General features: G+C 59.8%; 1 protein-coding gene across 3 annotated transcripts in view; it reads left to right on the top strand.

Annotated features, from left to right (window-relative positions):
- ZNF609 (zinc finger protein 609) overlaps positions 1-12,900 on the top strand; it is a 119,102-nt gene extending 106,202 nt beyond the window's left edge. For all 3 annotated transcript variants that reach the window (XM_044979652.1, XM_044979654.1, XM_044979653.1), the window contains 7 exons: positions 243-330; positions 1,658-4,004; positions 5,374-5,740; positions 6,514-6,689; positions 7,880-8,096; positions 8,647-8,725; positions 9,260-12,900. In XM_044979652.1, the coding sequence (XP_044835587.1) occupies positions 243-330; positions 1,658-4,004; positions 5,374-5,740; positions 6,514-6,689; positions 7,880-8,096; positions 8,647-8,720 (3,269 nt within the window). In that variant the 3' untranslated portion in view covers positions 8,721-8,725; positions 9,260-12,900. The remainder of the gene's footprint in view (positions 1-242; positions 331-1,657; positions 4,005-5,373; positions 5,741-6,513; positions 6,690-7,879; positions 8,097-8,646; positions 8,726-9,259) is intronic.
- The last annotated feature ends 5,467 nt before the right edge of the window (positions 12,901-18,367 follow it).

The following is an 18,367-nucleotide window of genomic DNA, read 5'->3' as shown; positions in this document are numbered from 1 at the left end:
GTGCCCCGTTCAGTGCCTTGCCCACCGCACTGCCGCTGAGCAGCCTCGGGGACAGCAGGGCCTGTGGTGCTGGCCATGGCACTGGGTGGGGCGGAGCTGGGTCCTGGCTTGATGCTGGTCCCAGCTCCCACCCAGAGCACAGGCAGGCTCGTGGTGGGTGTGGAGCTCTTTGCCCCGGCCCCTGCAGTGTATAGCCCCGGTTCCCAGAGGGGCCAAGGGTGACCCGTCTCCTTGTCTTACAGGTATGTTGGTGGTTAACGTGACCTGGAGGAACAAGACGTATGTGGGTACGCTGCTGGATTGCACGCAGCACGACTGGGCGCCCCCCAGGTAAGCATCAGGAGACTCAGGTGCCGGTCCAGGGAGCCTCGACTGTAGTGTGTCCTCGCATCTCTCTGGGCTCCCCAGAAGGGCTTTGGAGCTGCAGTGTGCATGGGCAGGGCCCTCGCTGTCTGGGTCTGCATCCCAGCCAGTCTGCAGGGCCCTCAGGCCCCTCCAAGCCGACCGACAGAGAGCATGGGCCAGCACTTCTCCTTTCAGCTGGCCCCACCACTGCCACCATCCCGGGGACAAGAACAGAGGCTTCCTCTGCTGTCTCTGGGCCACTGAAGTTAGGCGTGGCTCAAGCCATTCAGCCTATTCCTGGCCAGCCCTGTCCCTCTGCATCCCTCCATCGCACACGCAGGGTAGCCTGACACACACCCACTCCCCTGGAAGTGCTCTGTGAGTAGCAACAGCAGAGCTCTGCTGGCTGGCTGCAGCTACCCACTAGCCATTTTGGGGAAAGCGCAGAGGCAGGCTCTGGGGGTTGCTTTTCCCCCCATAGACCCACTGGGTTTGTGGGGGAGACAGGGTGGTAGGTAATGTGTCTCAGCAGGGAGGCTGGGAACTAAGGGTTTCCCCAAGCACCCAGGCCCTCATTCACTGCCTGGCCTCCCTGCTCTGGACTTTCAGCCCTGATGGTCTGAGTGGAAGAGCTGGGGATAGATCGCCAGGTGTGTGAGGGCTGGGGCCCATCTGTCAGCAGAGGGGTCTCCGGCTCAGCTAGACCAGGCCAGGACGGCTGGGACGGGCAGTGCTCAGCTGGGCATCGTTCTTAGAGCACCTCCTGTCACCTGCCAGTGCCCATGTTGCTTTGGGCTTGGGGGGACATTGACAGGCCTCAGAGTCAGCTGTGTCTGACTGTCCTCGGTGGGGGTCAGTAAATGGGGGTGTCCTTCCATTTCCCACCTGGTTTCCTTCCTGATCCATTGCTCCCTCTCTGAGCCAAGTGATTGTCTGGTGCCACGTGGCCCATGTGTGTCTGTCTAACGCCAGGCATCTCCAGTCCACCTGGGCTGGCTCCCAAGCTCTCCTTGCTGGTGCTGTTTGTACTGCAGACCCCAGGAGTGGGAGCCAGTAGCCCGTTGACCTGCGTGTGGCTGTTGCCCTCGTCTCAGCTCCCCCCGCCCATGTACTGTAAGCCTCCTTCTCAGGGAACGTGGGGTGTTGTTGGCTGCGGGAGGAGCCCCCAGTGCTCTGGGGTGACTGCGCTGAGCAGAGACCGAGCTCCTTACACAGGGTGCCCCCACACTCTGGCCATGGCACTGGTGTGCCTGTGTGTTGGCCTGCATGCCAAGCTCTGGCTGGTCCTGAGCATGGGTTGTTTCCTCCCCAGGTTCTGCGACTCTCCCACCAGTGACCTGGAGATGCGGAACGGCCGGGGCAGAGGCAAGCGCATGCGCCCCAACAGCAACACGCCGGTGAACGAGACGGCCGCTGCCTCAGACAGCAAAGGGACCAGCAACAGCAGCAAGACGCGGGCAGGGGCCAGCAGCAAAGGGCGCCGGGGGAGCCAGACCTCCTCAGATCACCGCCCCCAACCCGGCAGCGCTGCCGAGGATGTGAAAGCCAGCCCCTCCTCGGTGACCAAGCGGAAAAGCAAGCCCCTTTCCGACATGGAGCTCAACTCCAGCTCGGAGGACTCCAAGGGCAGCAAGCGCATCCGCACCAACTCGATGGGCTCGGCGGCCGCACCCCCGGCTGGGGTCAAGGTGGAGCCTGTAGGCCTGGACAGGAACTGCCCCTCCCCCATCCTCATTGACTGCCCTCACCCCAACTGTAACAAGAAGTACAAGCACATTAACGGGCTGAAGTACCACCAGGCCCATGCACACACGGACGATGACAGCAAGCCGGAGGCGGATGGGGACAGTGAGTGTGGCGAGGAGCTGCCCCTTCACGCCGATGTCAGCAGCTGCAACGGCTCCCAGAAGGGATCCCTCTCGCCAGCCCGATCGGCCACACCCAAGGTGCGGCTGCTGGAGCCTCACAGCCCCTCCCCATCCGGCAAGTTCAGCACCAAGGCCCCCTGCAAGAAGAAGCTGGGTGGGGAAGGCGACATGGACCCCGGAGCCCTGTCAAATGACGGCTCCGAAGACGGCCCCTCGGTGGCGGACGAGACGAGCAACGATGGTTTTGACGCACTAGAGAAGAGATGCCTTGACAAGGAGAAGTGCAAGAAGTCAGCCGGTGCTAAGCCTGACAAGCTCCCTTCCAAAAGCTTAAAGTCTGCCAGACCCATTGCTCCTGCTATTCCCCCACAGCAGATCTACACCTTCCAGACGGCCACCTTCACTGCAGCCAGCCCCGGCTCTTCTGCCGCCTTGACCGCCACCGTCGTCCAGGCCATGCCCAGCAGCCCCCAGCTCAAGCCCATCCAGCCAAAGCCCACAGTTATGGGGGAGCCCTTCACGGTCAACCCCGCCCTGACCCCTTCCAAGGACAAGAAGAAGAAGGACAAGAAGAAGAAGGAGTCCAAAGAGGTCGAAAACCCCCTGACTCCTGGGAAAGTCTGCCGAGTGGAGGAGGGCAAAAGTCCCTTCCGAGGGGAATCGGGGGAGCTCGGGACCAAAGGGGAAGGCCTCCTGAATGGTTCGTCTGACCCGCACCAGAGCCGGCTCGCCAGCATCAAGGCTGAGGCGGATAAGATCTACAGCTTCACGGACAACGCGCCGAGCCCGTCCATCGGGGGGGCCAGCAGGCTGGAGAATGCTGCTGCCACCCCAGCTCAGCCCATGACCCCGCTGCACGTGGTTACCCAGAACGGGGCGGAGGCAGGCTCGGTGAAAACCAATAGCCCCGCCTATTCGGACATCTCGGATGCGGGGGAGGATGGGGAGGGCAAGCTGGAGAGCATGAAGGCCAAGGACCCAGAGCAGCTGGTCAAGGAAGGCGCAAAGAAAGCGCTTTTCCCTCCCCAGGCGCAGAGCAAGGACTCCCCCTACTACCAAGGCTTTGAAGCGTACTACTCCCCAGGCTACCCCCAGTCGAGCCCTGGGCCCATGAACCCCAGCAGCCAGGCTGCTGTGGAGAGCCAGCCCTTGAAGATGAAGAAGGACGAGGAGCAAGAGAGCCCGGAGGGGAAGGTGAAGAGTGAAGGCTGCGAGGAGAAGAAGGTGGAGCTCAGCAGCTCCAGCCAGCAGCCCTCGGTCATCCAGCAGCGCCCCAACATGTACATGCAGTCCCTCTACTATAACCAGTACGCCTACGTGCCCCCCTACGGCTACAGCGAGCAAAGCTACCATGCCCACCTGCTGAGCACCAGCCCGGTCTACCGGCAGCAGTACGAGGAGCAGCAGAAGCAAAGGCAGAGCCTGGAGCAGCAACAGCCCCGTGGGCTGGAGAAGAAAGCAGAGCTGGGCCTGAAGGAGAGGGAGGTGGCCCTCAAGGACGACTGGAAGCAGAAGCCGTCCGTCCCTCCCACGCTCACCAAAGCCCCTAGCCTCACGGACCTGGTGAAATCGGGGATGAGCAAGGCCAAGGAGCCGGGGGCTGCCGACATGGCCAAGTCAGTGATCATCCCCAAGCTGGAGGACTCCTCCAAGCTCCCCAGCCAGGTGGCTGAGGGACTTAAGGTGAAGCTGGCTGAGGCCAGCCACCTGGGGAAGGAGGCGGCGGAGTCCAAAGCGGGCACGGAGTGCAGCAGGCAGGCAGAGGTGGACCCCGTCCTCTGGTACAGACAGGTAAACACTGCTGCCCGGGGACACACTGAGGGCAGTAAGATGCTGGCAGGGGGTGGAGTGGTGGGCAGAGGGCTTTGGACACGGATGGCCAGGGCAGTGCTTCCCTTCCATATCCTCTGCACCATGGTCCCTCCCTGTAGCAGCTGAAACGTGTCCCCCCGTCTGCTCCGGCGAGGGCGGAAGGGTGCTTGTCACAATGCAGTGGGGCAGCTGCCTGGCTGGGGCCGCCAGGCCATGGGGGCCATATCTCCCCTTTCTTGCTTTCAGGCTGTTTGGTGGGGCTGAACCTCCCCTGCTGCTTGGCTCCCCTGCAGGAGAGGGTAGGATCTGATGAGAACCAGTCAAATGAAAGAGTCCCATTCAATTACATCATGTAATGGCAGGCAGCTAAAAAGCCATTACATGATGTAAAAAGTATCAATGGCTATTAGCCAGAATGGACAGGGATGGTGTCCGTAGCCTCTGTTTGCCAGAAACTGGGAATGGGCAACAGGATGGATCGCTTGATGATTACCTGTTCTGTTCAATCCTTCTGTGGCACCTGGCATTGGCCACTGTCAGAAGACAGGATACTGTGCTAGATGGACCTTTGGTCTGACCCAGTATGGCCGTTCTTATGTTCACTCCCCTCTGATTTGAGTGGTTGCCACAAGCTTGGTCCCAGCTGGATTTACATCAGAAAAGCAGCTGGCCAAGGAGCATGGGAACTACCAGCCAGGTCAGCAAAGCAAACCCGTGCAGTCTGTAAGGATGGGCTGGGGGCCATGGGCGCCAACAGACTAGTGCCTGGACAGGAACGGCCGGGTCCCCTGCAGGGCTGCATGCCATGCTGGCCCCTTGGGCCCCAAAGAGACGGTGAGGTCGGAATTGGGACATGAGAATGGAGAGAAGCCGGCAGAACCATCTGCCCTCTGGGGGAGACAGACAAGGCTGGTGGGGCATTCTCCTTCCATGCCCACACTCCGCTCCGCTTTTCTGCATCACCCTCTGTTTGCCCCCTTGCCCTTTAAGGCTCCTATCACTGTGCAGGCCAGCAAGCACCGGACATGTTGGGGGGAGGGCGTTGGCTGCCCACCCTGTGTGGTGGGTCAGTGGCTCTTGAAGTGGGAGGGAGATGTGGGTGCCCGGCCTGTCATTTTGCTGGTTGCAGTGTGATGGCAAAGCATTTTGCTGGGAGTGGGGGGAGATGCTGGCTGGGAAAGGCCGCAGCCACCTTCTCCTTCCCTAGCTGCCGTCTGGCCCGCAGCCTGCGGTGCCTGTCGCCCTCTGGCTCGCCCCGCGGAGCAGCACGGCGGTGAATGCCGGGGCCATGGCCGCAAGGTGCAGCACTGGGACGCAGCGACTCTGATGAGCTCTTTGGTTGACGCAGGAAGCAGAGCCCAGGATGTGGACCTACGTTTATCCCGCCAAGTACTCGGAGCTCAAGAGCGAGGATGAAAGGTGGAAAGAGGAGAGGGATAGGAAGTTGAAGGAAGAAAGGAGCCGAAGCAAGGAGGCCGGCCCTAAGGAGGATGGGAAGGAGAGCACAAGCTCCGAATGCAAACTGACATCCCCCGAGGAGTCCCGCATGGTGGGGAAAGACCCCAGACCCAGCGTCCACGTACCCGTGTCTTCGCCCCTCACCCAACATCAGTCCTACATCCCTTACATGCACGGCTACTCCTACAGCCAGTCGTACGACCCCAACCACCCCAGCTACCGGGGCATGCCCACCGTCATGATGCAGAACTACCCAGGTATGGGCGCAGCTGCTGTGCTGGGGGCTACCCGCTGGCCCCGGGCCCAGCCAGAGGAGTAGATTAGGCAGCAGGTCAGGGAGAGGTCACCCCATGGGGTAGGCTTGCATCTCCTCTCCTGCCCTGGGTGTGTGTCTCGGGGCCTGAGTCAACCATTGAGGGGCTGGGTGCAGCGAGCTGAGTGGTGCTTGTAGTGCAGTCCCACCACAATAACCCAGCCACCACACAGCCTCAGACTGGTGCCTCTGGGAGGGTCCCCAACGGCTGAGCTTGGCAGGGGTCCCGACAGCCGCAGGAACAGGCCGGCAGCTCAGGGCAGGGCGGGAAGAGGATTGAATCTGACTGGAATGACTGCAGAAGTGAATGCTGGGGCGAGTGTGTGTGTGTGGGGGGGAGGTTCGGCCCTTCTCCAGGGAGCCCATGGCCCTGCCAAAGGCCCAGGCCCAGTAGCAGGGTGGCAGAGCGATGGTGCAGCAGCTTTTGTTAGCACTTCATGTGCTGCAGGGCAGGGGCTGCAGGCCGGTCCTCCAGCTGTCAGGCACAGGAGGGCCATGCTGGCTCATGGCCCTCGTTATGGGTGGCCTGGGGGAGTGTCTCTGCCGAGCCCATGTGTCTGATTCTCTGCCTTGGTGCAGTGACACATGCTGTTGTCAGCCTGAGCTCAGATGGCAGGAGCCCCCTGCCCAGCAGACAGCCTGGGGATGGGAGGCCTGTGGGGGGGGGCTGGCACTGGCGTTCCCTCCCCCAGGCTCTGACTGGCCTCTCCCCCACAGGATCCTACCTGCCCTCCAGCTATTCCTTCTCCCCATATGGTAGCAAGGCCTCCGGGAGCGAGGATGGTGACAAGGCGCGAGCCAGCCCCAGCGTGAGCTGCAAACCCAGCTCGGAGTCCAAGGCCCTGGACATCCTGCAGCAGCATGCCAGCCACTACAAGAGCAAGTCTCCCACGGTGAGGGTGGGACGGGGCTTCTCTGGCCTGGGGCCCTGATGGGAAGAGACGTCTGAGCCCCTCTGCCTGCAGCTGCCCTGGGAGTGAGACCCACACTCAGTGCTTCCTCCTGGCCCAGCTGTGGGGGCGTATGGGCCCCTTCTCCTGCCCTTGGAGTTACTCTGGCACAGCCTGTCCCAGACCTGCCACGGGGAACCCTGGACGGCCCAGGACCCCAGCACTGCATGTGCTGGCCCATGGCGCCCTGGGCAGTAGCCCCAGCCTGCAGGGCATAAACCAAGGCCCAGGATACCCAGTGAGTCAGTGACGGGGCTACTCCGTCCCATGCACTAACCACCAGGCATGGCTTCCCCTCCGGCCCTGGGGGAGGCTGGGCCCGGCTTGGGGCTGGGAGTCCCTGGGAATGCCCAGGTTTGTGGATCCTTCCCAGAAGACACGGGGAGACGTCCCTTTGGTGCGGCACAGCCCAAAGGCTCCTCCACAGGGGCTGCGGGTTGGAGTCGTTTACCTCCCAGCGATGGGCTCGCTGGGGCCTACAGGCCAAGGGGTGAACGGAGGGCAGGTGGTTAGTGCAACCTGCCGAACGTGCCTTTGCCATGGTGCTATATGGCCCTCCCGCAACCCCTTCCCCCGCCACTGGGGGGAGCCACCCACTTCACTGCCCAGCCCGCGGCATGAGCCTGTTGGACACGAATGGAGAATACTGCCCCTGGGTAGGGGCACTTGAGGGGAAGAGTAGAATTGTCTCAGTTGGGCCAAAACACTGGGCTCGGCTGAGACAAGGCCCCACTGGACTGGCAGCTCCCAGCGCCCCCTGGCAGCGCAGCGGGACCTTTGAGAGAAGTGCCCCAAATGAGTCCTCATGTGGGGACCTCCCTGGCGCAGCTTGGGCCAGGCCATGCCCCGGGTGGAGTGAGGTGGCTGAGCCTGGCACTGTTCTGGCCTCAGCCACATTGTCAGGGAGAGCTGTGGGGAGGGGTTTGGCTGCCGGCTTGGCCGTGCTTTGGGCCCTGGACTCAGACAGCATCAGCTGCTCCAGCACGGCTGGCTGGAATCGTCTCCCCCAGGGTAGTCTGTGCACTGTGCCGGCCCTTTGATCTCACTGGGTGGGAGTCCTGCCGCTGCTGGCTTCCCGGGCTGGGCTCTTCCTCCCCTGCCCTCCTCACCAGGGTCTCTGCTCTCCTCTCCAGATCAGTGAGAAGGCGTCTCAAGAGAGGGAGCGTGGCGGCTGCGGGGTGGTAGGAGGGGGCGGAGGCTGCAGCAGCATTGGCGGAGCAGCAGGAGGAGAGAGGAGCGTAGATCGACCCCGGACCTCCCCTTCCCAACGCCTGATGTCAACACACCACCACCACCACCACCTGGGGTACTCCCTGCTGCCAGCCCAGTACAACCTGCCCTATGCAACAGGTGAGAGCAGCCTGTCCGTCTCGCGCGGCGGCGCGGGCAGCCTCCACTGGGCTCGAGTTGTGGCACAGCTCCCAGTGGAAGGAGAGGCACGCTGGCATGTCTGCCTGGGGTGTGGAGCCCTGAGAAGAGAAGGGCTGGAGGGATGATGCAAGGCTGGGAATACTGGGGTCGGGCAGCGGGTGTTAGTAGGGCTGCAGCTGGGGCAGCGGAGTATGCAAATATAAGTAGTGGGAGAGCGCCTCCTCCTGGCTGATCTCTGTGAAGCAGCACATCGGGCTGGGGAATGCAGTAGTACAGACCTCCCCTGGATGCACATGGTGAATAGCTCCCAGTGCGAGGCCCTACCAGCCCAGGGCTGAAGCAGGTAGGCGGCTGCTCTCGGTTCAGCCCCAGAGCTGTCCCCATTCCAGATCACACTTCACAGCAAGTAGTGATGACGGGAGGGTGGCTGAGCTGCCAGCTCGCGCCCTGGCACTGCCCAGGAGCTGCCACCTTCCCATGGCACCGCTGTAGGCACCAGATCACCTTCCAGTTCTGCTTCTTGCTCCAGGTCTCTCTTCGACAGCCATCGTGGCCAGTCAGCAGGGCTCTGCTCCCTCCTTGTACCCGCCTCCCAGGAGGTGAGAATGGTAAGGCTGCTGCACCACTCCTGCAAAGGGGATTGGGGGGGGGGGGGACCCAGGGCATGGGAACAGCTGAGCAGGGAGAGCCTCCAGCCGCTGGACAAACATAACATCGCAGTGGGGTCGGGAGAGCCTGGGGTCTCGGGGCAGAGGGTAGAACCAGGCAAAGTGTCCTAGGTACTTTGCTCTGCTGGTGCCCCTCCCTCCTGACCCGCAGCCCTCTGCTAGCACAACCTGGGCTGTCTGGTGCCCCCATAGCTCTGCTGGTGCCCCTCAATCCTGACCCACAGCCTCTGCTAGCCCAGCCTGGGAGTTCCCTGGACAGCCATTCCTGACTGCTTAGTAAACACTGTTACAGGGCCTGTGTGAGCGGCAGCTGTTTGCTTTGCCCACCCGTCTCTGGGTCCTGGGATTCTGCAGCTGCTGCAGGAGAAGGGAAGGAGGAGGAACTGTGTGTCCTGGTTTCTGTGGCTGGGGCGCCCCTTGGTGGATGCAGCAGCGTTGGCACCGGAGTGATTTCTCCTTTGATTTTTCTGGCAGGACACGCCGTGATTGGATAACGGAGTCTGTACCAAGTCATGTGACTGGCTCACATGAGGAAGCGCTGGAAATTCCATTAGACATCAGTTGAATGGTGTTAATTGTTCTGTTTGACGTTCCTGCCCTAATCTGAGGCAGACTTTCCTCTTCCCGAGGGGACACATGGAGTCCCTGCCCCCTCCACGCCCCTTTCCTTGTGAGCCAGGGAGCTGGAACCTACAGGAATATTTATTCTACTGCCCACCGTCCCTGGGAAGGGAAGCGACCCGCCTGCCTGGTGCATATGAAGAGGCAATGGAAGCAGAGAGGGTTTCCGGTGGATTTGATTCAGTGTCCCTCTGGAGGTCACTGCTTCGCCAGGGTCTGAGCAGCACAGCAGCGCAGGACATGGGGTGGGAAGGGAGCGCCAACTGGGCCTGCTCAGCACGCAGCCCTCCCGCCAGCTGCACTTGGCTCTGTGGGAGTGCAGCCCAGATCTCTACAGTCGAGTTGCCTGGCCCCAGCGTCGCAGTCCCAGGGAAGAAAGTTTAGGGCTCTTTTCATTTGTAGTAGTGCTGATAGAGTACCAGCGAGGAGCGTGGGGGGTGCGTCTCTCTGGCGAGCGTGCGTGCGCCCACGGACATGTGTCAATGCGGTGTGGGGGTGGGCTCAGTGCACAGTGGGGGACAAGTGGGCTCGTGCATCTGCAGAGTGGGGAGGAGAGCACGTGTCAGTGCAGCGGGGGGCGAGTGTGCGGCAGTGCAGTGGGGGGGCGGGATCAGTGCAACGAGGGGAGGGAAGGTCATCAGTGTAGCGGGTGACGCATTCACACTCCGGCCGTGTACTTGGCTGGTGCCCTGAGTGCCATGCCCTGTGTTGGGCAGGTATGTCTGTGTCCAGGCAGTGCAGAGAGGTGCTGGGCGCCCAGACTAGTCCAGCTGCGGGGTGCACAGAAGTCACTGGCCAGGGTGCAATTGCCGTTCTGGTCCCTCCAGGTGCTCTGCTGCCAGGGGTTCTCCCCTCAGGCTCCCAACGCCCCTGCCAGCCTTGTCTCTCCTGCCTCCTCCTTGCTGCCTCCTTTCCACTCATCTTCCTCAGACCTGCTGCACTGGCAGCTGCCACCCCCCCGCCCCGCCTTCCCTGCTGGCAGGGGGCACGGGTTGCTGTGCCACAGACTAACCCTGATTTGGCACAAACAAGGCCATTGGGTGGGCTCTTCCTCTCTGAGTCCTGGGAGCATTCTGCCCCCTGCTCCGCCTGCAGGGCTGATCGTTCCTCCCTGCGCAGACCTAGGGCCCCCTATGTTTGCATAGGCGGCAGTGTGTGTGCGCGAGTGCTAGGGCGGGGGTGTGCCAGGCCTGCTCTCGGCTCCGCACATGGGGCTGGGGGGTCCGGAGGCTCCTCCGATGCTGGATGAAGTCGAGTCTCCTCCGGAGGTTGGCCAGTCTGTGCAGATGGGGGACGGGTCTGCTCCGGGCTAGGGAAGCAGCCGGTGGCGGCACCAGCATCTCTTCCTGGCTGCTGCAGGGGCCTCTGCCTTGGGCGCGCCAAACTCCAGTTCATTTGGCAGGTTTTTAATTTTGCATTCCCGAGCTGTGAGGGGCGTGGGTGGTGAGAGCACAGAGCAGTGGGTCCGACGCGGCTGGGCCCATCCCCCTGTCCCGGTGTGTGTGCTGTGAACCTCTCTCCCCCCATGGACCTAGATGCCCAGGCAGTGGATGTAGCACTCGTACCACTTTGCCAGGCTCCGTTAGCCCAACTGCTCCTTGCCATCTCCCCTCAGCTGGCCTTGCTGATGTGCCGTAAGGGCCGCGCTCCCTGGCCTGTGGGCCGCGTGAGGGAGCTGCTTTGAGGAGCTGATCTCCAGGAGTTAGTAATCACTCGAAGCTGATCCCAGCCGGCCTGGTCCACTCCTCGCTCGTCGCTTTCACTCTGAGGCTTGGGAGGGCCCCAGCAGAGCAGGGGCTGGCTCGCTCCCCACTGTGGGCTCAGCCCCGGCCCATGCAGTGTCTGGTGAGCTGTGCTGTCCCTGCCCTGGGGAGCTGTGTGTGTGGTGCCCATGTCGCCGTTGTCCCGGGCTGCGCGCTGCCCGCGGGCGCTGTACATACTGTAAAAAGGAATTGTTTGAAAGCCGTTGTTTTGGTTTTTGTTTCTTTCCCTGTGGGAGGAGCCCCCCTCCCCCCGGTCAATCAAAGAGGAGCCGCTGTTCAGTGTGTCGGCCCTGGTTTCCAACGAAGTCAGCGTGTCCGCGCAGCCCCGCCCCCTCCCGCAGCCGCCCTTCATTGGACTGATTCTTTTAACCTTTTCATTTTGTCTGTCAAAGGAACCCGGGCGCTTGCCCCGCTTACGGCCAGGCTCTGTCTGCTGGATGGGAGGGGCCAGCCCAGCCTCCCCCATCTGCCGCAGGGCTCAGCCAAAGGGCCGCGGGTGGGGTGGTTTTTTCCCAGGTTCTGGGGAGTGGGAGGCTGGGAAATGCTACGCTGCCCCCCGGCATCTCCAGGACGGCCCCAGCCGGAGCAGAGAATCCACCTGCCACCGCCCAGAGCAGCTGCCCTCTGGTCACTTGTCTGGTGTAATGGTTTCCTAGGGCCTGTCAGGGTAGGGAGGGTCGGATTGGCTGTGAGGGTGGGAACTGCCTGGCTGGGGGGGCTTGGGAGGCAGAGCCCCATCCCTGGGGGAGCCCTGGGCCTAGCCTTTCGCTCTGCATGTGGCCAGGCAAGCGTCTCCCAAGCTGCTGGCATGAAGTGACCCTGCAGAGCCACGGGGGCCCATGGAGCTCAATTCCCAGCAGGGGGCAGGGACCCATTTGTGTGTGTTAGTACCAACAAGGGGGTTGGATGGTCCGGGTCAGGTGGCTTCAGGTTCCTTATGGTGGGGCTGGGGGTTGGTCTGTTCCTGGTACCTTGGGGTGGTGTCACCAGCCTGCTCCCCAGCCGCCTCCCACCGGGCACCTTGGCTCTGGCAGCTGGGAGACCGTCGGGCAGCCTTGCTGGGCCTGGGATCTCCTGGGGCTGGGCGGTGCCAGCTCCTGGCCCAGCAGCTCGGCGGGGGCGGGGGGGCTGGCAGAGAGGGTTCTGGCATGGTTGAAAATGGAAGGGTTTGGGCTTTTGGGATGATTCAGCACCCTGTGCCCAGCTGCTGCCAACAGTCGCGGGCAAAGGGTTTCCCAGTCCCCCTTTTGGAAGTGCCACCTGCAGTGGGTCCTGGCCTCCGCCTGCCCTTAGGTGTTAATTAAAGCCATGGTGTAACCCATAGTTTGAGGTTTGACATTTTCAATGTTCCTAGTGGGCTCCTGCTGCAGCAGCAGCGCCCCCTGCTGGGGAGTGAGGTGGTCGGCTGCGGCCCCCCCGCAGTCCCATCCCTTGTAGCAGTGTCTGTTCAGTGAGTTACTTCCCCCATGCCCTGGAGCACTGTGAGCAGGGGTCCCAGCAGGTCGGTGAAGCATTGATGTTCTAGCTCTTGTTTCCTTTGGAGTTGCTGTGTTGGGTTTAATTTCAGTCTTCCTGATTCTGCCCTTCTGTAAAGTGTACATTATTACCAAGCTCCTTGTTTTTTATATATATATATATAAATATATATATACACAACCTGCGCTCTCCCTGCCCGGGGCCAGTCAGGCAAGGAGAGAGAATAAATCTTTTTAAGAGACAATCACAAATATATGAGGGTTGCTTTTTCTTTCTGCCCATCCCCCACATGCTCCCCCACTCTCCTCCCGTCCGCCACACTCCTGCAGAGCTTGGGTGACATTTGCTGTTTGTAGCAAATTCCCCCTCCCCTCCCGCAGCTGCTGAACCCACACTGCAGCGAATGCTCACAACGAGACCTGCCGGCGGTGCGCCTCCTGCAGGTGACCGTAGGCAAGGCTAAAACCAGGAGCCCCATGGCTGTGTGCTTGCTAGGCCGGCAGGGAGCTTGCCTCAGCTGGACGTTCCTGGCAGGACCCACATGCTCCAAAGGGGTCGTGTGACCAAGCTGGTCACCCCTGCACAGTGGCGGAGCCAGGCTGCTCCTAAGAAAACATGCCTGGTCCCATGTCCAGCACGGCAGGAGCAGAATGTGCCTGGCGGATTCTGGAGGCACCACTCGTTTCCAAGGACTGTTACCCACCTGCCTAGGACAAGGCTGTGGACAGAGAGCCTGTGGTAAGTGGCTTAAATCCCCAGGCAAGCTGGCGGCTTTCCAAGGGCTGGTGCCTTGCGCAGTGTTCCTGAACTCCAAGCCTCCCCGCTGGATTTCCCTTCCTTTCCGATGGCTCTGCTGTGTTACAGCTGCTGCTCACCGTACAGTCGTCTTAGGCAGCAGCTGGAGGCCAGAAAGCAAGAGCTAAATGGCTAGGCCATGCACTGCTAGGCTCGGAGTGGCTTTACCGCCCCCCCAAACTTGTTCAGTTGCGCCACCTCACTCCCAATTACTTGTCATCCAAAGTAATCCCTCACTTCCACAGTGCTGCCTTCAGAGCTGGGCGGCCAGAGAGCGGGTGTTTGTGGTGCGGGAGGACTTTTTATTTAATCCCGCCCCGCAATACCCACTCTGTTTTTATCCCATTCCTGCTATTATGGCTGTGGGCCCCACGGGATCCCAGTTTCTTTGTTCACCTCCCTCCCACCCCCGAGTTTGTGCACCGCTGGCTAACACTCGACTCTGGCTTTGGGCTCTTCTCCTGTCACCGGTAGCCCTCGTTTCTCACGGGCAGCTGCCATCTAACAGATGTCAAGGCCACAGATGTCAAGGCCAGAAGGGACCCTGATGACGAGCCAATCTGGTCTCCTGCCTAGCACAGGCCAGAGAACGTCACCTAGGAATTCGTACATCTAGCATGATTGAACTAGGCTCCTTTTATAATAGATTACAGTTCACAAACCGCCATCACCTTCCATAGGCGGCAGGTTTGTATAATTTTTGGTGGGGCCCAAAATGGTGCCCCCCCCCCCGCCCTGTAAGCCGATATAAAATGAAGCTACAACGCGTCAGTGCCACAAGATTACAAGGGTCAATTAAAAGTGGAAAGTCAGAAGCAGCACTTGCCTACTTCAATATACAGTATTTTGTTGCATCTGTTGTGATGAAGTGGGAATGTTCTTAATATTTTCTCTGAATACTGTGTGGGTGCCTCAGTTTCCCCTGCAAGATGCCAACTGAAGGTGTTGGGGACAAAGAGATCAGGTGGCCTCCCTGTCCGGAAGAGAGACAGAGGCCAGAGGAGGGAGTGTCAGTTTGGAGCTGGCTGGGGAAATGGGGAGAGACCCAGAACTTGGTTCTGGGCTCCCCACCCCCCAAGATGGACCTGACAGACGGGTTCTGTTTTCTGTACCTACAAGCTCTGTTTAAACTGTGTTCCCGTCATCTAATAAACCTTCTGTTTTACTGTCTGGCTGAGAATCACATCTGACTGCGGAGTTGGGGTGCAGGGACCTCTGGCTGCCCCAGGACCCCGCCTGGGCGGACTCACTGCGGAAAGTGCATGATGTGGAAGGGCATGCTGAATGCTCCGAGGTCAGACCCAGGAAGGTGTAAGCTTCTTGCCCTGGAGACAGTATGCTCCAAGAGAGGAGGCTCCCCCAGAGTCCTGACTGGCTTTGTATGGAGTTGTTCCAAAGCATCACAGCATCCCCTTCCACACCGTGCACTTCCCAGAAGTCCGCACAGGCACTGACACTCCCTCCTCCGGCCTTTGTCTCTTTTCCAGGCATTAGGAGGCCACCCGATCTCTCTGTTCTCCAACACCTTCAGTTGGCACCTTGCAGGGGAAACTGATTTGGGAGAAATGAAGTAAAAGCTGCCCAAACCGAGCTTGAGCACTCCTGAATTTTGAGGTGTTCAAATCTGGAAGGCAGGTGCTGGGGGTGGGAGAGGGCTGTGGGCTCCATGGGGGAGCATGGCAGCAACTGTCTGGAGCTGCACGGAGCCAGACACGCTGGTCTGAGTGGCACAGTAAGCAGTTTGGGGGTTGGAGAAGAGGTAGGGGGTTCCGGGGGGCAGTCAAGAGACAAGGAGCAGGGGGGGTTGGATGGGGCAGAGGTTCGGAGGGGCAGTCAGGGGACAGGCAGCAATTGGATAGGCATGGGAGTCCAGGAGGTTTATCAGGGGACAGGTAGGAGGGTCCTGGGGGGAAGTTGGGTGGGGTCTCAGGAGGGGGCAGTTGGGGACAAGGAGAAGGGAGGCTTAGATAGGGGCTGAGGTCCCAAGGGGCAGTTAGGGGCAGGGGTCTCGGGAGGGGGTAATTGGGGGACAAGGACCAGTGGTGCTTAGATAGGGGATGGGGGTCCTGGGGGGCAGTTGGGGCAGGGGTCTGGGGAGGGGGCAATCAGCGGCCAGGGGCTGGGATTCAAAGGGCTCTGCGCTGCCCGCTGCGGCGGGGAGCCCAGAGCCCTTTAAATTCCAGCCGCGGCCGGGAGTCAGAGGGCTCTGGGCTGCCTGCAACCGCGGGGAGCCCAGAGCCTTTTAAATCCCAGCCGCAGCCGGGAATCAGAGGGCTCTGGGCTGCCTGCAACCGCAGGGAGCCCAGAGCCTTTTAAATCCCAGCCGTGGCCGGGAATCAGAGGGCTCTGGGCTGCCTGCAACCGCGGGGAGCCCAGAGCCCTTTAAATCTCAGCCACGGCTGGAATTTAAAGGGCTCTGGGCTCCCCACCCTTGCGGGCAGCCCAGAGCCCTCTGATTCCCGGCCGCGGCTGGGATTTAAAAGGCTCTGGGCTCCCGGCGGCTGCCGGCAGCCCAGAGCAGGGGAGAAACCTAGCTCCAAATATTGCTGGAGCAGAGCCCCTGACTGAATATTCCTGGGGCTAAAGCCCCAGGAGCCCATATAAGTTGGTGCCCATGTCACCTTCCACTCTGCTGCCCCTTACATAGGGCCAATACAGTGAGCATGTCATCGCCCTCCACCTCCCCAGTCCTTCCCAAGTAGGTGCTGGGAAGTCACTTGCTTCCAGTCTCCCAAAGAAAAAGCACTGCCCATGAGACCCCACTGGGCCAGCCTCCCTCTCATTCCTCTCCAGCACTCACACCACAGATGGCTATTGCACCATGGCTGGGCTCTCTCTGGGGAAGGGGGAGGCGCAGCTTCTGCGACTGAAGTCGTGACTGTCTATGGGGTAGAGTCTCCAGATGGGACTGGGTGTTCATGAGCATTAGCCAGTACTGGAAGGGGACATCCAACAGCTACAGCTGAGCCCTGCCCTTTCTGGAGAGGACACAGCTTGGGCAACTGCTGGCTGATCCACATGGAATCCAAACCGCCACAACTAGGTCAGAGAGAAGCATGGGCCATGAACGCTTGGAGGAGAGAAATGCCCACCATCCACATCCAGCCTGATAAACCAGTTCTCCTGCCCCAAGAGTGGCTGTGCCACTGATGGTGCATGTCACTTTGTGATGCTCTCCTGCAGTAGGGCATGCTGCTCACTTTAGAAGGCACAAAGGGGTCTGAACATTAGGTCAGCCTGACCTAATGTGTCTGTGATCCAGGAAGAGACTTAAGACTTGTCTACACAGGAGCATCCAGGAAAATTAATTCACATTAACTAAAATTGTGAATCTGAAGTGGATTAGTTAAACTGCATTAATAAATGCCTCTGTGAATACCCTCATTCAGAATTAAAGTGGCTTTAATTCAGTTTATTTTAATTCACTTGCAAAGTGAATTAAATTTAACTAAATTAAGGCCTGGGGATTACAGTGGACGAGAAGCTGGATATGAGTCAGCAGGGTGCCCTTGTTGCCGAGAAGGCCAACAGCATATTGGGCTGCATTAGAAGCATTGCCAGCAGATTGTGGGAAGCAATTATTCCCCTCTATTTGGCACTGGTGAGGCCACACCTGGAGTACTGTGTCCATTTTTGGTCCCCCCACTACAGAAGGGATGTGGACAAATTGGAGAGAGTCCAGTGGAGGGCAACAAAAATGATTAGGGGGCTGAGGCACATTACTTACGAGGAGAGGCTGAGGGAACTGGGGTTATTTAGTCTGCAGAAGAGAAGAGTTGGGGATTTGATAGCAGCCTTCAACTACCTGGAGGGGGGTTCCAAAGAGGATGGAGCTCAACTGTTTTCAGTGGTACCAGGTGACAGGAGGAGGAGCAATGGTCTCAAGTTGCAGAGGGGGAGGTTTAGGTTGGATATTAGGAAACACTTTTTCACTAGGAGGGTGGTGAAGTATTGGAATGGGTTACCTAGGGAGGTGGTAGAATCTCCATCCTTAGAGGTTTTAAAGGCCTGGCTTGACAAAGCCCTGGCTGGCATGATTTGGGGGTGGTCCTGCTTTCAGCAGAAGATTGGACTAGATGACCTCCTGAGGTCTCTTTCAACCCTAATATTCTATGATTCTAAGGCCACTTTAATTCTGAATAGTAGCATCCAGTCAGGGATTTAATGTGGTTTAACTAATCCACTTCCAATTCACTCCTTTAGTTAATTTGCATTGGATGTCCCTGTGTAGACACGCCCTTATCCTAAAGACCGATGAGGTATTTTAGCTGCCTTTTGCATGATGGTCCCTTCTCAAGAAAAGGCATCCACATAAAGTAACCTTGTCCTCTCCCCAGGGAGAAAGTGACAGCTGGTGTCCTGTGAGTGGAGGCGCTCAGCTGGCTGTGGAGCTGGAATAGTGAAGATAAGGCCTCATAGCTCAGTTCATGGGAGAGCTGCACAAACAGCACGTCAGGCTCTCAGGCAACAGCAACAAAGGAGCCTGGGAGGCCTTGACATGCAGGCCCCGGCTGGTACTCCGCTCTCACAGTCAGGCCTTGGCCACACAGAGGCCGTGTGAAACAGAAGACAGAGGGAATGGGTGCAGAACGTGCTGCCCTTGTAACTTCCATTTGCGCACCTACTGCCTAGCTGGAAGGGGGCCTGTGTGGCAGAGAAGGGCTGGGCCATGTGAGTCCAGAAGAACAGGCAGATTCCCAAGGGCTTCGGCTGGGGCCAGCCCTCCCAGGCAGAGCAGGGCTGGATCTGAGCGGGGTCAGAGATGCCTAAAGGGAAGTGATCTTACAGCAGGTTTGGACATGGACAGGAGAGTGAGATCAAAACCTGCCCAAGTCTGGTACAGCTCGAATTGGCCTATCTGCTGCAGCTCCATGTGTGGAGTTGTTAGTTCTGTGTCCTTGGCTTGGGGCGTGGAAGGGGCGTTGGC

This window comes from Mauremys mutica, chromosome 11, assembly GCF_020497125.1.
Source record: "Mauremys mutica isolate MM-2020 ecotype Southern chromosome 11, ASM2049712v1, whole genome shotgun sequence".
Lineage (NCBI taxonomy): Eukaryota > Metazoa > Chordata > Testudines > Geoemydidae > Mauremys > Mauremys mutica.
The sequence above is the reverse complement of the archived record's forward strand: the minus strand, read 5'-3'. Positions and strand labels throughout refer to the sequence as shown.